General features: G+C 44.7%; 2 protein-coding genes across 3 annotated transcripts in view; both read right to left on the bottom strand.

Moving 5' to 3' along the window:
- Nucleotides 1-236: 236 nt before the first annotated feature.
- On the bottom strand, nt 237-13008 carry yif1b (Yip1 interacting factor homolog B (S. cerevisiae)). 2 transcript variants are annotated; one of them, XM_043680910.1, is made up of 8 exons: nt 12873-13008; nt 10513-10739; nt 8025-8129; nt 6524-6602; nt 5626-5683; nt 2343-2498; nt 2050-2143; nt 237-997 (listed from the first exon to the last, which is right to left on the bottom strand). In XM_043680910.1, the coding sequence occupies exons 1-8, from the start codon at nt 12904-12906 to the stop codon at nt 842-844; spliced, it is 909 nt and encodes a 302-aa protein (XP_043536845.1). In that variant the 5' UTR covers nt 12907-13008; the 3' UTR covers nt 237-841. The 2 variants fall into 2 exon arrangements, with proteins under 2 accessions (XP_043536845.1, XP_043536846.1); XM_043680911.1 differs by having other exon boundaries at nt 12882-13008.
- A 9545-nt stretch (nt 13009-22553) lies between these two features.
- The window catches only part of gemin7 (gem (nuclear organelle) associated protein 7), a 2489-nt gene continuing 1313 nt past the window's right edge, over nt 22554-23729 (bottom strand). The window contains exon 2 of the mRNA XM_043681090.1: nt 22554-23183. Within this exon, the coding sequence (XP_043537025.1) occupies nt 22803-23174 (372 nt within the window). The 5' untranslated portion in view covers nt 23175-23183 and the 3' untranslated portion in view covers nt 22554-22802. The remainder of the gene's footprint in view (nt 23184-23729) is intronic.

The following is a 23729-nucleotide window of genomic DNA, read 5'->3' as shown; positions in this document are numbered from 1 at the left end:
TGACCTCAGAGTTCCTGTTCCGGGTGATAGTCTGTAGTTCGGCCCTGAAAGGTGACATGTTCTAGGATCAGCATGAGAACGCTTTTAAGTTGCTGCATAGTGGAGACAGGAAGCCACTGTTGGTCTCCAACTGTCTTGTGGAACTCTAGGATACTACAGATCCCTGGTCAAGAGTAGCAGTTATTTTTCCTTTTTTCAGTAGAAGCAAATAAAAACCCAACAACTTACACAAGATATTATATTTTCGATATTTTATTTGCCTTGCATTTATAAATAGATATTTAAAAAATTTCCATGCAAACCATACAAAGTCCCCACAACAGCAATGTCCAGTTTGTGCTTCCGATCAGAGTCATTATCTGGGACGGACAGAACAACCAATGGACTGATGTTTACAGATTATACAGGCAGCTCAGCGGGAAACAGCTCAATATCTGCACAGGGAGAAGCCATGACCCAGCACCCCCAACCACTTCAGTTAGATGGACCCGTCCTGCGTGTCCCTCTTTTGCTCTTGGGGAAAGTTATGCCCTGCCCTCTATCCACCTGCCCCTCTGGTTGATGGGCACATCTCCATTGCCATTCTCCCAGTTGTGGAGGTGGTTTTACAATCCTGCCATTTAAGTTGGATTCCATTCTCCATTGTCACCGTGGGAGACGGCCAACTCATGCCTGAATCTCGGGCAATATATCTGTCTTGCACTCACTCCCAAAACACCCACCCCAATCCCCTCCCTCCCACAATTCCCCCACTCAGCCCAGCAATGGGGGATTGGAGATGTAACAAACCCCCACCTCCTAAACCTTAATTTCCAGGGATCAAAGAGGTTGTTAGGCTTCCCTATCTGACCAAGTGAAATGTCAGCCAGTACATGAATATAGGCTGCACTGCGGCAATTGCCATAGTTAGGTACATGCGTAGCTGATTCCTCGTGCCTCGCACCAGAACTCCTTCAGCTGCAGCTTCAGACAGAATCTTCAGTCTCAATGTTCGAATCTGAAAAACGTATTTAAAAGTCAAGGATCCACAGATGCCATATGCACTGTCCAATTATTTTGTACAGCCCACATCAGGAAGGTCAGTGCCAAGGTGGCAACAGTTAACTAGTTAGCCTCAGTGCCCATGGGTTAGGCAGTGTTGTCAGATAAAGTCAGAATCAGTTGAATGGACCTTCACAGTTCAATATCCTTATTAACTGCATGCCAAAAACTGGTCAGATGGCAGGAAGCATTCACAGAAGGGGTTCTGTAACCCACAGGTAGTAGGGATCCCTGGAATTGTACCCTGGGAGTGTGTTAGCTCTCTGGAATAGTAACAACAAAAGAGTCAGTACCTCAAGGTAGGACATGGTGAAATGGGCTTTTTAAAAATCAGATCTAGGAAACACATTTTAAAGTCAGGGGTCACCCTTTTAGGACAGACACGAGGGGTTTTATTTTCTCCCAGAGATCTTGGAACATTCTGGCTCAGAAGGAAGTTTGTGGGGGCGGGGTGCAGGGTTGTCATTGAATATTTTTAAGGTGGAGATAGATTAATTTTAGGCAACAGACTCAAGGTTAACAAAGTACACAGAAATTTGGAATTTGAAACACAAACAGGTCTGCAATTTTCCTTTTTAATAGTAAAACAAGCTTTAAATGCCAAATGGCCTACTTGTCCTTTGATTTTTATGTTCCTTACTTGTTCTTATTCTATTTTTTCATTGGATGTAGGCATTACTGACAAGGCCCAACAATAACTGCTCCTAAATTATGTTGCTTGCTAGGTCAGTTAAGGTCAACCATACTGATGTGGGTTTGGTGTCACAGGACGACAGGGTAAGGATGGTAGATATTCTCTCCCAAATGAACCACCTCGAGAACTAACTTCAAAAAAACTATGTATTTATTAATCAAATTGAAATTCCACGAGCTGCCAGGTTGAGGTTTGAAAGGTTGTCCCTAGAGCCTCTGGATTACTAGTCCAATGTCGTTAACACCATCATCTCTCAATGCAAACGTTAATTAGTTATAAAGTGAACAGGGAAAAAGTTAAATAACAAAACCCACCATGAATACCACAATTGATAAGCAGCACCAGCCCAAAGCGATGTAATATCCTGTTCTTCCAAAAATCAGCCCAGCCACGACTCCAGTGATCATCCTGTGGGGAAGAAGTCACATTTTACATATGACTGCAAAACCACTTAAACGTGATAACATAGATGCCCTCAAACGCACTCATCTCCATCACCCTACGAGTTTTGAATGGTATGATCTGCCTGTACTGCACATAAAACTTGGCACTGTACTAGGTATACGTGATAATAACAAACCAAATCAAAATAACATCACAGACTCACCCGACATACTTGTACCCAGCAAAGGCAATGAGGTCAATAGTAGTGAGGTCTGTATTCACCGTGACCAGGTAGAGGCTGAGCAGGATAGCAAGCACCTCAATGATCAACCAGATTAATGCTGAGCTGGCCTGCATCCCCAAAACCTCTGGAGAGAACCTGCAGGAAGGGAAGTTAGTGAATGGTGGGTGTAAGCAAGCATCTACTGCACCTGGAAACCACAGTAGGATATTTCTATCCTGGGCTCACTATCACAATATTTTGTTTAAAAGGAAGACAACGAGGAACAATCTTTCAATATAGTTGCCATGGCTATTTGTTGTGATGTCCCTAAGTTAGACACTAACAACATAAGCTTGAACTCTTGGTTAATCACAGCCACTCAAACGGAATTACCGCCCAACAAGATTCCTCCCTCCAGTGAGACGTATTAAACTGGAACATGCTTGCCCTGGGCTCTTTAGCATATATTATTTGAGAGTGGAAGGATGAACATAAATAAATAAGCACAATAAAGAATGACAAATTGAAGAAATGCTTGAAGCTTGAAAAAAAAAGTTCCCCAGCTCTGACTCAAGTGGGTAACAGTTCTCATAACCAAGTCCTGAGACAACAACACAGATGAAAGACCTCTGCCATTTGGGTCTTGCAAATACACCATTTTAAATAACTATTCCAATCTTCCTAGCTCCATTTTATAAGAATTACAGGTCTGTATTCAGTGACAGCAGGAACTCAGTGCACAACTCTGACTGGAGGATCAGTCAGAAAAATCAAAAGCTGCTCCTCCAACTTATTCATGGCTGCTTGAGGAATGGCATCTATTGCTCTCTCTCTGCCCCCCACAAACTGCTAAGACAGGGCCCTGAGAAATTCCTTATTCTCCACCTGCTCTATTGAGGCTGGATGTCGGCCACTGCCACTTATAGCATGTGGCCTACAGAAGTTCAAGGAGGTAGCTCATCACTACCTTGTCAAGGGCAACTAGGGTTGGCACTAAAATATGGCCAGCCAGGACACTCATGTCCCAGAGGTAACTATAAAATAAAATCCTCAAGAGTAAGGGGTGTATGTGTGAGATAGAGAGTGAGAAAAAGAGAGAGAGAGAAGGGGGGGGGGGGGGGGAAGAGAGAGGGGTGAGAAAAAGAGAGGATACGTGCTTCTGACACCCAGTAAGTCTTTTAAACTGTTTGCTTTATTCAATGTGCAGTTTCTTGGGACAGGTAACCACAGCTGGAAAATGGTCCAGCTTCATCCACCCATCTTGGGAAGTGCCAGATCGAGAAGTGAGATTTTCATTGCTGACGTTGGGGGGAAATTCCAAAGAAGAAATGTGTTGGACTTGAAACGTTAACTCTATTTCTCCCTCCACAGATGCAGCCAGTCCTGAGTTTTGCCAGCACTTTCTTAATCCAACTATCCCCGAAGGTTCACTGCTGCTTTGCAGTTATATTGGATAAGTGGGCATGTAAGCGCTATAGCTTCACATGGGGGACATGAAGAGGACCTTCTGAACTTCCAGAATGTTCCTTCAGGCAGCTTTTGGTTCAGGACATCTCTGCTGGGTTACAAACCACTGTCACAAAGTTAGTCCCCTTTTTTTTCTAAAAGCTGTTCCTTGACTCAAGGAGACTCTGTCCTTGATTTTTCTCAGAGGGGTAATAAACTGGGCCGGATTCTGAACAGTCTGGTTTGGTACAGAGATGAAAAGTCTTTTGAGAGGCCTTTCGTTTATTTGTAAACAGATGAGATTTCAGACCAAAGTCGTCATGTTTTCGAACTGACCTGTATAAAGAAAAGGGAGTGGTCAGCTCTCTAGCTGAGCTGAGCAGTTTTAGTTCAGTCGTGAACTGGTTGGAAGTTCAACAAGGAGCTGTGTGGAACTCATTCTCTTTCTGCCCTTCAACTTCAACCTGTAAGCATGTGTTTCATTTATACTGGGTTTTAAAGGGAATTTGTTTATTGGGACTGTTTTGTATATTCACAACAGCATAATTAAGTTTAGTTTGGATAGATTGAGTTCTGGGGGGGGGGTTCTTTATTCTGTTCTTTGTGTTTCATTGTGTACTTTTGTGAATAAACCTTTGTCTGTTTTAAAATCTAGTACTCAACCTCGGGTAATTTTCACTGTAGACTTACTGAAACAAGTTGCAAAGTTATGGTCTGGGCTGTCTGCTTAAGAATGTTTTGAGTGGTCTGGCCTTGTCCATAACACCACTAGCCTTTAAATACCTGGCCCGTCACCATTAAAACTGCATAGGCATAGGCTATGTCTGTCTCCACAATGGTGCTGGCCAGATAAGCCATGCTGGCATTCTTAAAAGGCCCTGGTGAAAATCAGGATGTCCAAGAATGAAGGATTTCAGAGTCAGGGGTCACTATTTTTAAAAGGTACCAAAATCAACTCAAAAATATTGTCCTCTCCTCCCACACCTGCTTTCTTCTCGACCCCTCTCTTCTTCCCAATCCCTTCCCTACCCTACCACTGAAGTTTTGTAAAGTTTGTATTCGGTTCCTTGATAATATGCTGTCAAGTCAGAATTCTGGCTAGTTCAGGTGGCTGTTAGGTCTAGAGTTCAGAAATAAGTCTAACTACATTCACCTCACCGTTTTTGTACAATTCCACCCAGCTAGAGGCATGCGCATATCACCACAGAGCACAAACAAACACCATGATCTCTGACCCCTTGCATTGAATTTTTTTTTACCACTTTGTGTGTTACAATATGCATATAATTTCTTGTCCAAAAAGCTTCAGACCTTTTGTCTTTGGCTACTGTCATCCGTGTGAATTCAAGCTGATGTTCCAGTGCAGTACCGATAGAGTTCTGTAGTGTTGAAGGTACTGTTTTTAGGATGATCCATGGAACCAAGACCTAAACTGCCCTCTCAGCTGGACACAAAATAACCTATGTAGTTTTTTTTTGAGGGGGGTTCCCCTTGTGACTAGACAAACATATCATCCTCAACTAACAACACCGAGAAATGGGTTATCTCTGACTTGTTGTGGGGGCTTGCTGTGCATATATTAGCTGCTGCATTCTCTACATTAAAGGTACTCCTGAAGACCTGTAATTGATTCAAAAGCACTTTGTGATGACCTATGGCAAGCAAATTCTGTTTCAGTGCCAATGTTCTTTTTCCTGATTCAAAAAAATTAAAGACAAATTATATTGAATCACAAAGGCCAATCTAGTGAAACATACCCACTAATACTCCTGGTTAGAATGGAAAGCAGGTGAAGCATTGAGTGATCATGTGAATATTCCAACAAAAGAGTTCTCACCTGCTTTGAGTTCCAAGAGCAAACCCAGCTACCAATAAATATGTGATGAACGCCATTGCTGGAGAGAGAGAGAGAAATGGCCATAACAGAATAGCATAGCAATCCTGTACAGAATTAACATCATTATTGCAAGTTCAGCAACAATATTTAATGATCTTGTTTGGCAACATAATAATCACCTACAATCAGCCTAACTTCACATTTTAGATTTGTTAATTGGATTTAATGTAAACGTACATTTTACCAGCTAATATAGTTGGATTTGAACCTACAGCGCCAGAGCTTCACTGTGATCTTCTGGATTACAGGTCCAGTGACACTACCACCATCTCTGCTTGAAATGTTCTGTCACATATGCTGTCAGAGCTGACCTGATTAAAAAGGACCCACTTTCTATTTCTGGTTTGTGGCATGTTAATGGATTTCATGCCTATCTTATAATGGAAATATTAAAACTCAGTGTGAGACAATGAAGCAACCAAGGCTCCTGGTTACCTTCCATGGCTCCCATTGGAAACTACACAAGGGGTTAGGTGGGATGACTGAGATTGGTTACAATATTGTACATAGTTAACTAATGCAGACATATTGCCAGACATGAAAATATCAGAGGGTGTCCAGCCCACAAGGAGCTGTAACTCCAAAGCTTGTTTATAACTTGACCTGAAGTTGAAATCTCAGGAAACTTTGCTGATAATGTTGTAAAGTCTACAGGTCAAAGCAAAGGCAGCTTCACACTATTGTAGTCTTAACTTATACTGGTCAGGAGGTAATAAATGTGTCCACCATCTGGAAGTGATTCACAAAGACTATAGGTAAAATCCACAGTAGTAGGTTTGTCCGTCACGGTGACAATTAATACTACTGATAGCACTGATTATCATAGAGGTAACCCTACCTGGAATATACAAATCAGGAGCATTCACTTCAACCCGAGGGGCCACAGGACTGTCCTGCTGGTATCGCACTTCCCAATTCTGTCAACAAAGAGCTTAATCATCAATCTGTTAGATAGCACTCATTGCATAACCGCTGTAAGCTGAACAGGAAAAGCCTCCTCTATGTCACTGCAGGAAGAGATACACTGATGTCCAGCCTACTCGCATTGCTCCGAGATCATTATTTTTAAATATGTCTGTATGGAGAACATTCCGGACAGTACACCTTCAGTAGGATGCATTGGTTTTGGAGAGCTGCGTAGATTTCCCAGAATGTTAGTTGAACTCCAAGGACTATTTTATGAGGAGAGATTATACAAAGTATAATTTGGAATTTAGAAAGTTAAGATTTCAAAAGTATCCGAGATATTAAGGGGAACAGATGGAGTATATTTGGAGAAACTATTTCTCTAAAAGAAACGTGAACCAGACCTTTCAGAAGCACAATTTGGAAACCCTTCTAAATGTGCAGAGTGGTACTTGGAACTCTCCTCTGCAAACAGCAGTGGATGATGGATCAATCGTTAATTTTAAAACTACAATTGATAGATTTTCATTATCTATCAATGTTAAAGGATAAGGGGCAAAGATGGGTATATGGAGTTAGATTGCAGGTCAACCATCCCAAACAGTGGAAAAGGCTCGAGAGACTGTATCGTCTCCTCATGCTTCAAAATAATTCAGTCTTTCTTTGCTCCTGCAAATTTCTCTGTTGGGAAATTGACGATCTTCTAGCTTGTCTTCTGTCCACTTCCCAAACTGGTATCTCCAGCCCCCCCACTATGGCTAACCTAGGGTAGGCCTTACAAGTACAAAGAACACCACCAAGAATACTCCCTCAACACAAACGAGAGCCAGATCCAAGAATGTGGTGATACTGAGGAACATTCACATGCCTATCCTTCCATGGTACAGCAGCAAGGCTGAAATTCTCTTTCTTCAGATGTCCCTGCTGTAGTTCAGGTACATCACTGTCGACCACTTACTACCCAGGCTATCGAGCGCCTGCCACCTGAAATAAGACGCAGCGCTGGCGGAAACTTGGATTTTCCTGTTGCCGAATGCCCCTGGATATCTCATTTAACAAAGCAATTCGGCAAGATGAAGTAACATGGGGGGAGTGGGTGAAGGACACATATTAGAAGAATGTCTCTTCAGGGACGAGGCTAGATTGTACTACAGGTCTGTATCTGAGAAATGTTCAGGCTCATGAACCTGTTCACAGCATCTCACACAAATCACAGTGATAAATCCAACATCACAAACCCTCACTCCTCCTCGGTCAAGATTTAGGAATCCCCATCGCCATGGGATGATCTGGTGAGCTTCAAGGTATGACTTATCTTTTAACCTTTAATTTACTTGTGGGACATGGCGTCACTTGTGCAACTTTCTGGAGTATTGCTTTCCCCATGAATGCCCTTTAAGCTGAATCACCAGCAAAAGGCCACCTTCTCTTACCTGGTGCATGTAGGGAAAGATGAGGAGTCCCAGCTTCTTCCCCACATAAATGGTGTCCACAGCAAAATAATATTTCAATTTGCTCACAGGAATAAATCGGTCAATCTGCAGGAGTCAATAAAAATGATTCAATCACCCTGCTCTACGTGGTTATCAGAACCATACAAGGGGTTTATTTGCAAAATCTAGAATGAAAGGTGATAATGATATTAAAACCTTTTAATCAAACTGTACAATACTACCAACTGAGGAATGGAACACATTGCCTCTTTAAAATGATACCTCAACTGGGATCTTGAGCCTAGTGATTTCTGGACAAAGATCAGAGCAAATGAGGCTCCAGGATCTAAGGTATCAGATCTCGCCCTGTACTGTGGGACACCAAATAGTTACGTCGTCTTCCAGACCAAGAGCTTAATATCCCAGTGAGTAAGTGGCAAGGTGTGATGTGACATGGAACATGCTAGGTAGCTCATATTGGGGTCTCCCATGGGTGTAACCTCCCTCTGTTAGATGGTTACTCTCTTGCAGTTCACTGTACCTGGACGGATTCCAGAGGGATAATAAAAACTAGACAGTACTGGCCTCAGAGCTGTAATCTCATCGAGCTATATTTTAAGCATTACTACCTGAATGACAGGAGCATTCCTACTGACAGAGGATATTACTATAGTATTTTATCACGGATGCACTGTTGGAGCGTATCTAATGGGTTCCACCCCGGATATTTTATTCACCACTTCTAGCTTCTCACCTTTTCCATTCTTTTCCAGTCGCCTTCTCAATAAAAGCAGCTGTGTAGTTGTGAAATCTCAAGAAAGGATTTCCTGTTGTTCTTAAAATGACTGAGGCCAATCCTGAAGCATCTTGAAACAAATCTACGAACTTACTATCTCAAGATAAGGACATAACTCCCTATAGACTGGCTATCTAACTTCCAATAAATACTGTCATTGTCTGGCCTATTAACACATAAACCCTTTGTCTCTGCAGTTGTCAGAATGTCAATTTTAAACCAGTCACTTTTGATTTCAAGTATAATCCTCAATGGCAAGTCATTTCTTTTACGTTAACATGGAAAAATGGTTAATCCTGAAACATCTCTGTTTCCATTTAAACTGTAGCACAAATGGTTCCCTCTCATTCTCCCTCACCCTTCCTCAGGTTCACCAGATTTTAAAAAAAAGTTGGCAGTCTACACAGAAGTGGAATTCAATTACACGCATCCACTCACAGCATCACTGGAATTTACTAGATAGAAGTGGAACTAAGAAGGGCTTATGCCCGAAACGTCGATTCTCCTGTTCCCTGGATGCTGCCTGACCTGCTGCGCTTTTCCAGCAACACATTTTCAGAAGTGGAACTAAACCCAACGTATAAACTTTAACTCATCTAAAGCACTGCTGCCTACATTCCAACTTATACTGTCCCATTCATCAGTCACTCTGTGCTTGCCGAGGCTGCACTAGCAACTAGTCTGGGAATAGCTCATCTTAAAATCCTCAGTCTAGCCTTCAAATCCTTTCATGGTTTCACCCATCCCTATTGTTGCACTGTCCCTTGCCAAACACTCCAAGAGCACTGTAGGCCTCTAATTCTGTGTTCTTGCATATACCTGATTTCCAGTGACTGTGTATGTAACTAACTTGGTCCTGGGCTCTGGAATTCCCTGCCTAAACCTGCCTGTGTCTCAATTCCTCTCTCGGTATTCATGATGCTGTTTAACATCTCTCTAATTAAACACAAACAAAAACAGAAATTGCTGGAAAGCTAGCAGGTCTGGCAGCATCTGTGGAGAAAAATCAGGTCGAGTGACCCTTCCTCAGACCCTCCACAAATCTCTAATCAAGCATTTGGTCACTATAATATCTATTATAGCTTGATATACAATCTTGTTTGATAGTTGTGAAGTCGGCTGGGACATTTTAGTAGCTGTGTATGCAATATCATAAGTTGAAGGCATGACCAAGTTAAGCAACAACAAACAGGGTGTAGGGTCTGTTCTTGAGGTCAGTTATCAGCACAGGACCATGTAATCATAGAATCAAAGAATCCCTACAGTGTGGAAACAGGCTCTGTAGAGCCACACCGACCCCCTAAAGGTATCCCACCCAAACCCATTCCTCTACCCTATTACTCTACATTTACCCCTGACTAATGCACCTAACCTACACATCCCTGAACACTATAGTCAATTTAGCACGGCCAATTCACCTAACCAGCACATCTTTGGATTGTGGGAGGAAACCAGAGCACTCGGAGGAAACCCACACAGACATGGGGAAAATGTGCAAACTCCTCACAGACAGTCACCCGAGGGTGGGAATTAAATCTGGGTCCCTGGCACTGTGAGGAAGCAGTACTATCCACTGAGCCGCCCCACAATGACATGTTGACATGTACAGTATTCAGCATGTTCAGTAAAGAGGAAGACCCCTATGTTGTGTGGAGAATATTTCATTTTGACCTGCCAACCCGTAATGCTTACATTTTGACCGACGATGTTTTTCCCCTGACTTGCCAAACTGCTGCCGTATGCCATTGCCAGGTTAGACATCATGGGGTCGCTGAGGATGCCCTGCCTGGAATGGCCATAGCTTGCACCGGTGTGCTCATATCCTGGTCCCGGAGCGTCCAGATTCCCACTGGTATCTTCAAAGAGGTGACTGGGGTCTCCCGTAGTGTGCATCTGTCCCCTTGTTCTCATTTTGGCAGCTGGAATTGAGCGCAACAGAATAAGTTGGCCTTGTTGCAGGTAAGCAGTACAATTTAATACTCAGGACAAAATTAAATTCCTCATCAACATCCTGAGCTTGATCAAATGACCACAAGATTTTCTCACCCCCACCTCCCTGTTAATTAGTCTTAAAGATAGCGATAGCAAGACCCTTCTTGAGATATTGCATCCATGTGGTATAGGGACACTGAAAACTGATAGGGAGGGAGTTCCCGGGTTTTGACTGAGCAGCAGTGAAGGAATGTCAGTTGCTTTTTTGTCCAAGGGCTACTTTTTCATTCTCATCAATCCCTTTATGAAGTGATACAGTCACATAGTATTGTATTTGTGTTGATTTTCACTAATTTTCCATCCTTATTAATTGCTTTGTCAGTTTTTGGCATGTTTGTCAGCCAGTTCAGAGTCTAATTAATGTTATCCAATCCTATTTTCACCATCAATCTGGGGATCCAGCACATCCAACTTCACCCAGAGTCTCGGAAAATTTGCACCAAGGTACTCTGTTCTGCAACACCACCTCCCCAACCCATAGACCTGTCGGAGATTGAGTCAGAGAGTCATACAGCACGGAAACAGGCCGGTTGGTTCAACTCGTCCATGCTGACCAAGTTTCCCGAATTAAAATTAAACTTGCCTGCATTTGGACCACATCCTTCTAAACATTTCCCTTCCGTGTACCTGTCCAAATGACTTTTAAATATTGTATCTGTACCTGCACCTATCATTTCCTCTGGCAGTTCATTCCACGTACAAACCACCCTCTGTGATGGAAAAGTTGCTGGACTATCGCGTTCTCACTTTCTCCAACCTCCATCAGCTTTGGTGGTGTATGTGGGAAATCTCAATTCTCAGTCTGCAGTCTGTTCCCAGAGAGGCATATCTCTGGGATCACCCATTCCACACCACCACCATCCCCTCCCCTCCCCCCATCCAGATGTAGAGGTGTGTGGGGGGTGTCTGTGGGATCCCCCATTCCTCCCTGTGCGTGGGGGGTGTCTGTGGGATCCCCCATTCCTCCCTGTGCGTGGGGGGTGTCTGTGGGATCCCTTATTCCTCCCTGTGTGTGGGGGGTGTCTGTGGGATCCCCCATTCCTCCCTGTGCGTGGGGGGTGTCTGTGGGATCCCTTATTCCTCCCTGTGTGTGGGGGGTGTCTGTGGGATCCCCCATTCCTCCCTGTGCGTGGGGGGTGTCTGTGGGATCCCTTATTCCTCCCTGTGTGTGGGGGGTGTCTGTGGGATCCCCCATTCCTCCCTGTGCGTGGGGGGTGTCTGTGGGATCCCTTATTCCTCCCTGTGTGTGGGGGGTGTCTGTGGGATCCCCCATTCCTCCCTGTGCGTGGGGGGTGTCTGTGGGATCCCTTATTCCTCCCTGTGTGTGGGGGGTGTCTGTGGGATCCCCCATTCCTCCCTGTGCGTGGGGGGTGTCTGTGGGATCCCTTATTCCTCCCTGCGTGGGGGGGGGTGTCTATGGGAATCACCCATTCCTCCCTCAGTGTGGGGGGTGTCTATGGGAATCACCCATTCCTCCCTCAGTGTGGGGGGATATCTATGGGAATCACCCATTCCTCCCTCAGTGTGGGGGGAAAACTATGGGAATCACCCATTCCTCCCTCAGTGTGGGGGGTGTCTATGGGAATCACCCATTCCTCCCTCAGTGTGGGGGGTGTCTATGGGAATCACCCATTCCTCCCTCAGTGTGGGGGGATATCTATGGGAATCACCCATTCCTCCCTCAGTGTGGGGGGATATCTATGGGAATCACCCATTCCTCCCTCAGTGTGGGGGGATATCTATGGGAATCACCCATTCCTCCGTGTGTGTGTGGGGGGGTGGTCTATGGGATCACCCATTCCTCCCTCAGTGTGGGGGTGTCTGTGGGATCACCCATTCCTCCCTCAGCGCGGGGGGTGTCTGTGGGATCACCCATTCCTCCCTCAGCGCGGGGGGTGTCTGTGGGATCACCCATTCCTCCCTCACTGTGGGGGGTGAGCAGCAGTTACTACATCTCTTTCCTAATGCTGATTTTCCGCAAATGGGGAAAATAAAATCTTTCGTTGCTGCCTCCGCCGTCGCGTGAACAACGAATTTATAGAGAAACTGAAGCCACGTACGTAACTTACGCTGTCTAAATCCGTTGTACTCCATCTTCTCAATGTCCCGCCGCTCCCCTCTGGATTCGACCCCAACCGCCGGGGGTGGGGGCGGGGCAAACGCCGCGCCTGCGCACTACGGCATAGCTGCCGTCTGCTCCTCTTCACCAATCAGCTGCCACGCTGGACACACGTGATTACCCGCACCGATCGCTCCACCCACTCGCATCATCGGCACCTACTGCGCAGGCGGGATGACAGTGGCGCCACCTTTTCTTGACAAATGGTATTACAGCCCAAAAAGAGGCCATTCAGCCCATCGCCTCCACAGCAGTCATCAACCACGCAGAGTCAATATTCCAGCACAAAAGGAGGCTCTTCAGCCCATCGTGACTGTGCTGGTCATCAAGCGCACAGAGGCATGTGGTATTACAGTATGGAAAGGGACCTTTTGCCCATAATGCCCATGCCAATTATCAAGCACACAGAGACACAGAGTGTTACAGCACAGAAAGAGTCCATCTGGCCCATCATGCCTGTGTCAGTCGTTAAGCACACAGTCGTAGAGTGTTACAGTAATTGAAAGGGACCATTCATCCCATCATTGTCTGCACCATTTATCAACACTTGGAGTCATATAGAATGGAAAGACAGCTCCAGCCCTTCGTGTCCACACCAGTCACCAGGCATACATATACCTTAGCCCCATCTCCTCGCAGTTGGCTTGTAGTCTTGTATGCTGTGGCAAATAAAGTGTACACCTAAATGCTTTTTAAATGTTGTGATGGTTCCCGTAGAGTCATAGGGATGTACAGCACAGAAACAGACCCTTTGGTCCAACCCGTCATTGCCATCCAGATATCCCAACCCAATCTTGTCCCACCTGCCAGCACTCAGCTCATATCCATCCAAACCTTCCTATTCATCCACCCATTCAGATGCCTTTTAAATGTTGCAATTGTACTCACCTCCACCACTTCCTCTGGCAGCTCATTCCATACTCGTACCATGCTCTGTGTGAAAAAGTTACCCCTTAGGTCTCTTTTATATCTTTCCCCTCTCACCCTAAACCTATGCCCTCTAGTTCTGGACTCCCGGACCTCAGGTAAAATACTTTGTCTATTTATCTATCCATGCCCCTCATGGTTTTGTAAACCTCTACAAGGTCACTCCTCAGGAAAACAGCCCGAGCCTGTTCAGCCTCTCCCTATAGCTCAAATCCTCCAAATCTGGCAACATCCTTGTAAATCTTTTCTGAACCCTTTCAAGTTTCTAATCTAATCTAAAACCCAATCTCTATCCATTTTAGGCAGTGAGGTCCAGATACTCACCACCATCTGGTTGAGAAAATTCTTCAATAAATTACCTCTGAACCTCTTGTCCCTTACCTCAAATTCATGTCCTCTGGTTACTGATCCCTGTACTAAGGGGAAAAGTTTCTTCCAATCTACACGATCTATACCTCTTCAATTTTGTACACCTCAAATAGGACCCCTAAGCCCTCTCTGCCCTGAGGAAAACACCCCAGCCTTTGTAATCTCTCTTCAAAGCTGAATCACTTTAGTCCAGGTAAACCTCCTCTATGTCCTTTCTCTAAACCAATCACAACCTTCCTATAGTACGACAACCAGACGTGCACATAGTACTTCAGCAGTGGTCGAAATAAAACCATCTACAGTTCCATCATAACCTCTTGGCTCTTGTACTCAATGCCTTGACTAATAAAGGCAAAAATCCCATATGCCTCCTTAATGACCTTACCTACCTGTTCTACCTTCAAGGATCTATGGACATGCACATAAAAGGTCCCTTTGATCTTCTGTACTTCCTAGGATCCTACCATTCATACTCCACACTTTTCAGAATTAAATTCCATCTACCACTGTTCAGCTCATCTGACCAGCCTGACTGTATCTTCCTGTAATCTAAGGCTTTCCTCCTCAACATTTACCACACGACCATAGAGTCATGGAGATGTACAGCACGGAAACAGAGCCTTCAATCCAACTCATCCATGCTGACCAGATATTAACCTAGTCTCATTTGTCAGCATTTGGCTCATATCCCTCTAAACCCTTCCTATTTGTACATCCACCAAGATGCCTTTTAAATGTTAGAATTGTATCAGCCTCAACCACCGCCTCTGGCAGCTCATTCCATACAAACACCCATGCATACATCAAAAAGTTGCCCCTTAGGTCTCTTTTAAATCTTTCTCCTCTCACCTTAAACCTATGTCCTCTAGTTTTGGACTCCCCTACCTGGGGAAGAGACCTTGGCTATTCACCCTATCCATGCCCCTATTATTTTATAAACCTCTGTAAGGTCACTCCTCAGCCTCCGACACTCCAGGGAAAACAGCCCCAGCCTATTCAGCCTCTCCTTGTCGCTCAAACCCTCTAACTCTTGCAACATCCTTGTAAATCTTTTCTGAACCCTTTCAAGTTTCACAACATCCTTCCTATAGCAGGGAGCCACAATAATCCTTGCCTCACCAAGTGTTAATTAATTCTGTCCCTCAGAATATTTTTCACTCATTTCCCTACCACTGATGTTAGATTCATTGACCTGTAGTTTCCCAGTTTATCCCCACAACCCTTCTTGAATAATGATACCACATTAGTCATCCTTTTCTGTTGGCCAGAGAGTGTTTGAAAATTAACGTTAGACTGTAATCCCTCCCTTTGCCTTTCACAATGTGTTGGACTGGAGTGGACCAAGTTAAAAATCATGCAACACCACGTTATAGTCCAACAGGTTTAATTGGAACTACAAGCTTGTACTTCCAACTAAACCTGTTGGACCAAAACCTGGTGTTGTGTGATTTTTAATTTTGCCTCATCAAGGCCTGAGGTTTTACCCAATTTTAAGCCTGCTAAAATTGCTAAGACTTCTTTTCACTCAATGCTAATTTGTTCAAGTACATTACAGACGTTGCCATGAAATATATACTTACAGTGTCCTTCTCTGTAGGGAATACAGATGCTATGTACTCATTAAAAGCTTCACCTATCTCTTCCGGCTCCATACACAGATTGCCAATTTGATCCCTAATGTGTCCTACTCTTTCCCCTTGTTATCCTCTTGTCCCTAATGTCCTTTATTTTACCTGCCATTGGTTTCTCATGCCCCCTCTTCACTCTCATTTCTTTTTTAAGCCCTTGCTATACTCTCAGGTATCCACTGCCTTGAGCCTCCCCATTGCTTTCCTTATCCAATTCTGTAAATCCTTTGACATCCAAGGTTCTCTGGACTTGTTGGTCCCATCTTTCACTTTTAAATGAATATGTTGATCCTGCACACTCGCTATTTCCTTTTTGAGGACTCCCACTGCTCTGATGTAGATTTTCTGACAAGTAGGGATGGTATGGTGGCTCAGTGGTTAGCTCTGCTGCCTCACAGCACCAGGATCCCAGCCTTAGGTGACTGTGTGTGGAGTTTACACATTCTCCCCGTGTCTGCGTGGGTTTCCTCTGGATGCTCTGGTTTCCTCCCACAGTCCAAAGATGTGCAGGTCAGGTGAATTGGCCGTGCTAAATTGCCCATAGTATTGGGTGCGTTAGTCAGAGGGGGGTCGGTAACTCTTTGGAGGGTCAGTGTGGACTGGTTGGGCTGAAGGGCCTGTTTCCAAACTGTAGTGAACCTAATCCAATATAGCTGCTCCCAGATCCTATTCTATCATATTAAAATTGGCCTGACCCCAATTCAGAACCTTTAGAAAATCATGGAATTCCTAAAGTATGGAAGCAGGCCATTTGGCCCATCGAGCCACCGACACGCTGAAGATCATCTCACCTAGACACATCCCTATCCCTGTCACCTTGCATTCCCCATGGCTAGCCTGCACATCCATGGACATTATGGGGCAATTTGCTTTAACCAGCACATCTTTGGTCTGTGGGAGGAAACAGGAATACCTGGAGGAAACCCACACAGGCATGGGGAGATGTGCAAACTCCACACACAGTCGCCCAACGCTGGAATCCAACCTGAGTCCCTGCCACTGTGAGGTAGCAGTGATAACCACTGAGCCACCATACCACTCTCATCCTTTACTTCTGGTCCATCTTTGTCCTCTTCCATAACTAACTTGGTTTATGATCACAATTCCCAAAATTGCCCTCCACAGATACTTTGTTCCCTAAAATTAGTTCCCTCTCCTGTAGGACTTGCAATGTGCTGGCTTAAAAAGCTCTCCTGGATACGGTTTTAGACTTTTACACCCATTAAACCTTTCACATTATGTCTATCCCAATTAATATTGGACAAGTTGAACTTCGTTCTTATTACCCTATTACCCTTATTACCCTGAAATTTGCCTAAATATCAGAAAATTTCCATCGCTCCTTTACAATGTAGGGATGTTTATAATAAACTAAGTTCTTGTTACCCACAGGGGAATGGGGCACAGAATTTGCACAGAAAACACAAAAAATGCAGATAGTGCTAAAATAGAAAAGTCCCTTTCTACCACAGTAGCTCAGTGGTTTGCACTGCTGCCTCACAGTACCAGAGAACTGGGTTCAATTCCAGCCTTGGGTGACTATTTGTATGGAGCTTGCATGTTCTCCCTGTGTCTGTGTGAGCTTCCTCCAGGTGCTCTGGTTTCCTCCCACAGTCCAAAGTTGTGCAGATTAGGTGGATTGGCCATGCTAAATTGCCTCATGACGTGCAGGTGAGGTGGATCTGCCACAGGAAATGCAGGGTTACGGGGATAGGGGATGTGATGGGAAGGGCTCCTGCCCGAAACGTTGATTTTCCTGCTCCTCGGATGCTGCCTGACCTGCTGTGCTTTTTCAGCACCGCTCTGATCTTGACTCTCATCTCCAGTCCTCACTTCCGTCTATGGAATGGGATGCTGTTTGGAGGATCATTGTGTGGACTTGATAGGCCAAATGGCCTCTTTCCACACTTTAGGCATTCTACGGAATGTCTATTAGGAAAATGTAAAATCAGGACTGGGGCCAATCTCACATGGACATAGATCCATGGATAGCAAATCTGCAGATAATTAAGAGTGTACACTCCATAAAATATGGTTGGCACTTGTTGTTTTTAATTGTATCTAAATGGCTTTATTTGAGAAGATGAGGTCGCATCCGAGGAGTAGGAGAATTGACGTTTTGGGCATAAATCCTTCATCAGGAGTTCCTGATGAAGGGCGGATGCCCGAAACATCGATTCTCCTGCTCCTTGGATGCCGCCAGACCTGCTGTGCTTTTCCAGCACCACACTCTCGACTCTGATCTCCAGCATCTGCGGTCCTCACTTTCTCCAAGGAAAGGCCGCCAGCATTCTCAAAGATCCCTCCCACCCTGGCAATGTTTTTCTACAACATCTACCATCGGGGAGAAGGTACGGAAGCCTGAACACACGCACCAGCTGGTTTTGAAACAGTTTCTACCCTACTGTTGTTCGAATACTGAATTGACTCACAAACTCTTAAACATTCGCTTGTACCTTGTGATTTTGTTTTGCTGCTGTTTACCTATTATTTACTTATCTATGCGACTTCACTCTGTGATCTGCCTGTATTGCTCGCAAGACAAAGCTTTTCACTGTGCCTCGGTACATGTGACAATAAGTTCTATTCAATTCAATTCTCCCAGCTTCAGAAGCCTTCTAAACTGTTTACCTCCTTCGTGCCATGATCAATATTGCAACATCACCACCTTTCTTTCACCACTCCATCTTACCACAGCACCAAAGATTCATAACCTTCTGAACAAAGAGATTACTCCTCATATCAATCTTAAAAGACAAGAAACACAAACCACCACAACACAAGACTGTTGGTTCTCCTTTTACTCTTCCTCATTTCATGATGAGGTCATGTTTGTGGCTTTCTAATCCTAGAATCTAAGGCATTCTGCATGAACAAAATCCATGGCATCGACCACTTCTGCAGTTCAGGGTTTTAAAGCCCAAAATGCAAGTTGGCAGGGCAAGGGGATCTGTCACCACCCTGATTCTGTTATTTACCCAGTACCATTTCTTTATTTATAACGATTTGTTTCAATTCCTCACTCATTAGGTCTCCATTTCTTCCAGGATTTTTACCAGGTTAGACGGAGTGGCCAGGCTATTTTGCCAAAAGTGTCCAGGGATGTGCAGGCTAGGTGGGTTAGCCATGGGAATTGCAGGGTCACAGGGATAGGGTGGGTCTGGGTGGAATGTTCTTCAGAGGGTCAGTGTGGACTTGATGGGTTGAATGGCCGGCTTCCATGCTGTAGGGATTCAAAGATGAAGAGTGGCAAAATATGAGTTTAATGTCACCATTTCCTTCTTCTCCATTATATTTTCACCTGGATGTGTCTGAAATGGAATCACACTTACGTGTTTTAATCTCTAATTTACATCTCTTGCTTGTCTATTGCCTTTCCTCTCCAAATTCGCCTTTGCTGAATTTTAACCTCTTCTCAACCCTCGGGTTTACTATGCTTTGTGGCTACATTGTTAGACCAGTCTTCAAACTGATATTCTTTCACAAATCTGCTTGCAGTAAGCTAGCACAAAAGTAACAGGCCGAATGGCTGCCTTTTGCATTACAACCCTCCACGATTGTTAAGTCACAGTCGACTACTCTTCTGTGCCTTCAAGGACTATCTATGGAAAACCAACTACAAATTCTTTTAAATGCCAGTGGCCATACATTCCTTTGGATTTACCCCATTTACCTCAGGCAACTTGTTACTTGTTGATACAAGTCTCTTGTTCTGCACTTCATTCTATCACTGTGAAACAGAGTGTAAAATCCCAAATCAGAAAGCCAGGGTTCCAGAGGGATGTATAATGTCTCTGGCCAGGGTTCCAGAGGGATGTATAATGTCTCTGAACAGGTTGATGAGAAAATATCTAAAACTCCTATTGTATTATGGTCACTCTTACCTCGAGGTACCTTTACTATAAAGCTAGTGCACCTTTTGACAATAGAAAATGGGCAGAATCTACCCCTTTATCCGTCACTCCATGTTTCAGGCTTTCTCCCTGCAAACCAATTTGCAACCTTTGAAACTGAAAACAGAAATTGCTGGAAAAAATAAAATCAGCAGGTCTGGCAGTACCTGTGGAGAGAAATCGAGAGTTAATGCTTTGGGTTGAGTGACCCTTCCTCAGATCCCCTGGTCACTTGACCCCGAAAGGTTAACTCTACGGATGCTGCCAGAGCTGCTGAGCTTTTCCAGCAATTTTGTCACAAACTGTGATACTTACGACTTACTCACATTTGGAAAAAAAGCCAGCAATACCCAAAATGGTTATCCTCCCGGATCGGTACTTCCCCATGGATTGTAGATGCTGGGACATTTTAACTTTGGGCCTGGTATCGTACTGGGGATGTATAGTACGAGGCTGCCATTAACAGGCTGAGATCACCTTGATTGCTTTGGTAGCTTTGGACCATGCTATTAAACAGTTTGCAATTTCAGGATTCCCAAGTTTGTTTCTTTTTAACTTCCAAACTCTCTTTCCATTCATGCACAGAGCCAAGATGCAGTCCCCACCTTCTTCATTTTTACCATTAGGCTAGAATACCACAAAGCAAGTGGCCTTTTGAACAATCTAAGGCAATGACAGTCAGGCAGGGAATGAATCTCACAGTGCAAGAGGCCATTCAGCCTATCCTGCCTGTGTCAGTGCCTTTGTTTTGCTGACAATTTTGAATCTTGGGGTACAAATGTAACAAAGTGTAGATCAGATGACTCCAAATTTGAGTTCAGAATATCACTTAATTACACCTATTCCCACCTCCGCAAGATCACTTGATTTCACCTGTTCCAGCTCATCTTCTGCCAAATCTCTCACCCATTCCACCTCGACCCGACGATTGAAGTCCACTCCAGGTTCCACCCTCTGGAAACGCAAGTCAACCAAAACTCTGCTGCCCTCATCGGAACGTGCAACAACAAATTTCAATCACCCCCACCCCTTTGCTTGCTGATCTACAGTGTCATGCAACAACCCACTCATTCCGTGTCAGACAGGATCTTTACTCAGAGAGTAGTGAGGGCGTGGAATGCCCTGCCTGCAGCAGTAGTAGACTCGTCAACTTTAAACGGTCACTAGGTAAACATATGGATGAGAATGGAATAGTGTAGGTTAGATGGGCTTCAGATTGGTTTCACAGGTCAGCGCAAAATCGAGGGCCGAAGGGCCTGTACTGTGCTCTCTATGTTCTATGTTCTCTCTCTCTCTGGCTGCTCACAGGCAAAACACGGCTGTATTCAATCAACCCACGCTTGCCAAACACCAAGCACATTAGATTTCACTAGTCCAACATTAGATTTTATTCCGCGATTAGACATTTGAAATAATTCTCACCTTCGTTTTCAAGAAAGCACAATAACGTCTCTAACTTCCTCAGGAAGCTAAAGAAATTCGGCTTGTTCATGAAGACTCTTCATCAATTTTGATAGATGCACCATTGAAAGCATCCTGGACGGATGCATCAGAGCTTGGTACGGCAACTGCTCTGCCCAGAACCGTAAGGAACCAGAGAGAGTTGTGAACACATCTCAGTCCATCAGGCAAGCCAATCTTCCATCCACTGACCTCATCTACATTTCTCGCTGCCTCGGGAAGGCAGCCAGCGTATCATCAAAGACCCCTCCCATCCCGGTTATAATCTCTTCTGTCAGGCAGAAGATACAAAAGCTTAAACACACGTACCAAATTATTCAAGAACAGCTTTTTCCTCGGTGTTATTAGACTTCCGAACGGACCGCTCAAATGTAATGTTGAACTCTGTCTTTGTTCACCTTCTCTATAGCCATAACATTGTATCCCTCTCTCTGTTCTAACACCCTTTGTATTATATGGTCTGCCTATGCTGCATTGTGACAATAATAAACCACATTTTAAAAAAAAACCTCTAGTATTCTCGATCTTCCCTATCTCTGGCACCACCTCGGAACCCTCCAGGATCTGTGTTCCAACTCAGTGGGAAGGCCTTAAGATCCAGAATTCCCTTCCAAGACCTTGCTGCTGATTTTTTTTTTTATCCTACCCTAAAAAGTCTTTTAAAGACTTCCTCTTTGGTCAAATTTTTGCTCATCTGTCCTAATATTGCCTGATGTTGGCACAGTGGACAAAGTTTGCTGTCTAACATCGTTTTACGAAGTTAAAGGTGCTACATAAATACAGATTGTTTTTCTTTTAAAAACTTGTACAGTTTTGGAGACGTAAAGCACGGAAACAGACTCTTCATCCATGCTGACCAGGTATCTTAACCTAATCTAGTCCCATTTGTCAGCACTTGGCCCATATCCCTCCAACACTTTCTACTCATATACACATCAGATGCCTTTTAAATGTTATAATTGTACCAGCCTCCACCACTTCCTCTGGTAACTCATTCCATACACACGTCACTCTGTGTGAAAAAGTTTCCCCTGAGATCCCTTTTATATCTTTCCCCTCTCACCCTAAACCCTCTAGTTCTGGACTGCCCCTCCCCAGGGAAAAGACCTTGTCTATTTATCCTATCCCCTCATGATTTTATAAACCTCTATAAGGTCACCCCTCAGCCTCCGACGCTCCATGGAAAACAGCTCCAGCCTATTCAGCCTCTCCCTATTGCTCAAATCCTCCAACCCTGGCAACAAACAAGAAATTAAAGTAGTAAAGAGATCCCCACTGTTTCGCTGGTGGAAAGGTAGAAGGGGTTTCAGCTTTAAAGTGAAACCAGGGAACAGTGACTACAACTTCAGAATCTTGGATTTATAATCCAAACCTTTATTGCATTTTGAGTACAGTTCTTTTCAAACTAAAGATCAGTTTGTGACTAACACCAGTGAACTCTGATTACCACACCTCAGTCTGCCAGTAACCCCCACACGGGGAAAAACGACATTTCTTCAGTCGTTTCTGTCAGTGTGGCTCAAGACTTGACCTGGAATGAACACAGGCAATGAAAAGGGTTTAATCTCCATGCTCTTAAACAGCAAGGAAAGGTCAAAGGTTAAACGTATAGGCAATGATGTCTGGACATCGCAACAGCGCTTCCTTCTGAATGCCCAGTGGCGTCTGCAAGTGAGAGACCTGGAAGTTCAGGATGTCGATGTCTGACGCTGCAAATATGGCAGTGACAGAGACCCTCTCGTACATAGTGAAGTCCACTGTCTTCCCCGCCATTGCGATCAGGCTGCGCAGGAAGCGTTCCCGAAGCGTAGACCGCGACCTCTGCTCCTCCTTGAGGCAGCCGTTGGTAGAGGCTTGGATGGAGGAGGGAGCCAGGGCCTGATACCGCTGAGAGGTCGGATCAAAGCCTCTGCTGTGCCCATTGGGACCCCTGGGCAGTCGCACAACCGACATGGGTGTAGCCATCTGACGGAGCTGCAAGGGACCAAATACAGAATGCACAAGAATCATAGGGTCAGCTGCAATTGCAATCATTAAACTCAGCATTTCAAATGGATTGAGACAAGCCTTCTGTTCAAGACTGAATGCTCCAACAGTTGCGCGTCCTTGCTCACAGCCTCCCTTGTACTCCAATTCCACAATAGGACCATTACACTGGTGGACTTTTGACTGTGCCAGGTAAGGCAGCCAGACTGAATATGGGGTATTGCTTTTCTGTTTGGCTCACCACTAAGTTTTACTCAATTCAACCTGACCAAGGTGATGGCTTCACACCCCACCTCAGTATAACTCTCACAGACCCCTGGGGCCGTGTTCTTCCCCCCCCCCCAATCCCCTCCTGTGCCCCTCCATTCCCACTCTCCGTTTCCTCTGTCTTGTCTACAACCCCTTTTCCTGTCCCTTCCCACTCCTAAACCCACCTCTCCCTTTCCCGCAACCTCCCTTACTTCTCTCGTTTGTTCCTCTTCACTCCTTTAACCTTCCTCTTGCCTTTCTGCTACTCCCTCACCCCTCCTGCTC

Source organism: Chiloscyllium plagiosum, chromosome 41 (assembly GCF_004010195.1).
Source record: "Chiloscyllium plagiosum isolate BGI_BamShark_2017 chromosome 41, ASM401019v2, whole genome shotgun sequence".
In the NCBI taxonomy this organism is placed as follows: Eukaryota; Metazoa; Chordata; class Chondrichthyes; order Orectolobiformes; family Hemiscylliidae; genus Chiloscyllium; species Chiloscyllium plagiosum.
This window is presented reverse-complemented; position numbering and strand designations above follow the sequence as displayed.

Excerpts from the sequence above, each read along its gene's own strand:
- yif1b (XM_043680910.1), bottom strand. The coding sequence starts at position 12,906 with ATGGAGTACAACGGATTTAGACAGCGTAAGTTAC. Across the intron at positions 2,144-2,342 it reads GCTGGGTACAAGTATGTCGG|GATGATCACTGGAGTCGTGG; the intron begins GTGAGTCTGTGA and ends TCTTCCCCACAG. Across the intron at positions 998-2,049 it reads TATCAATTGTGGTATTCATG|ATTCGAACATTGAGACTGAA; the intron begins GTGGGTTTTGTT and ends TACGTTTTTCAG.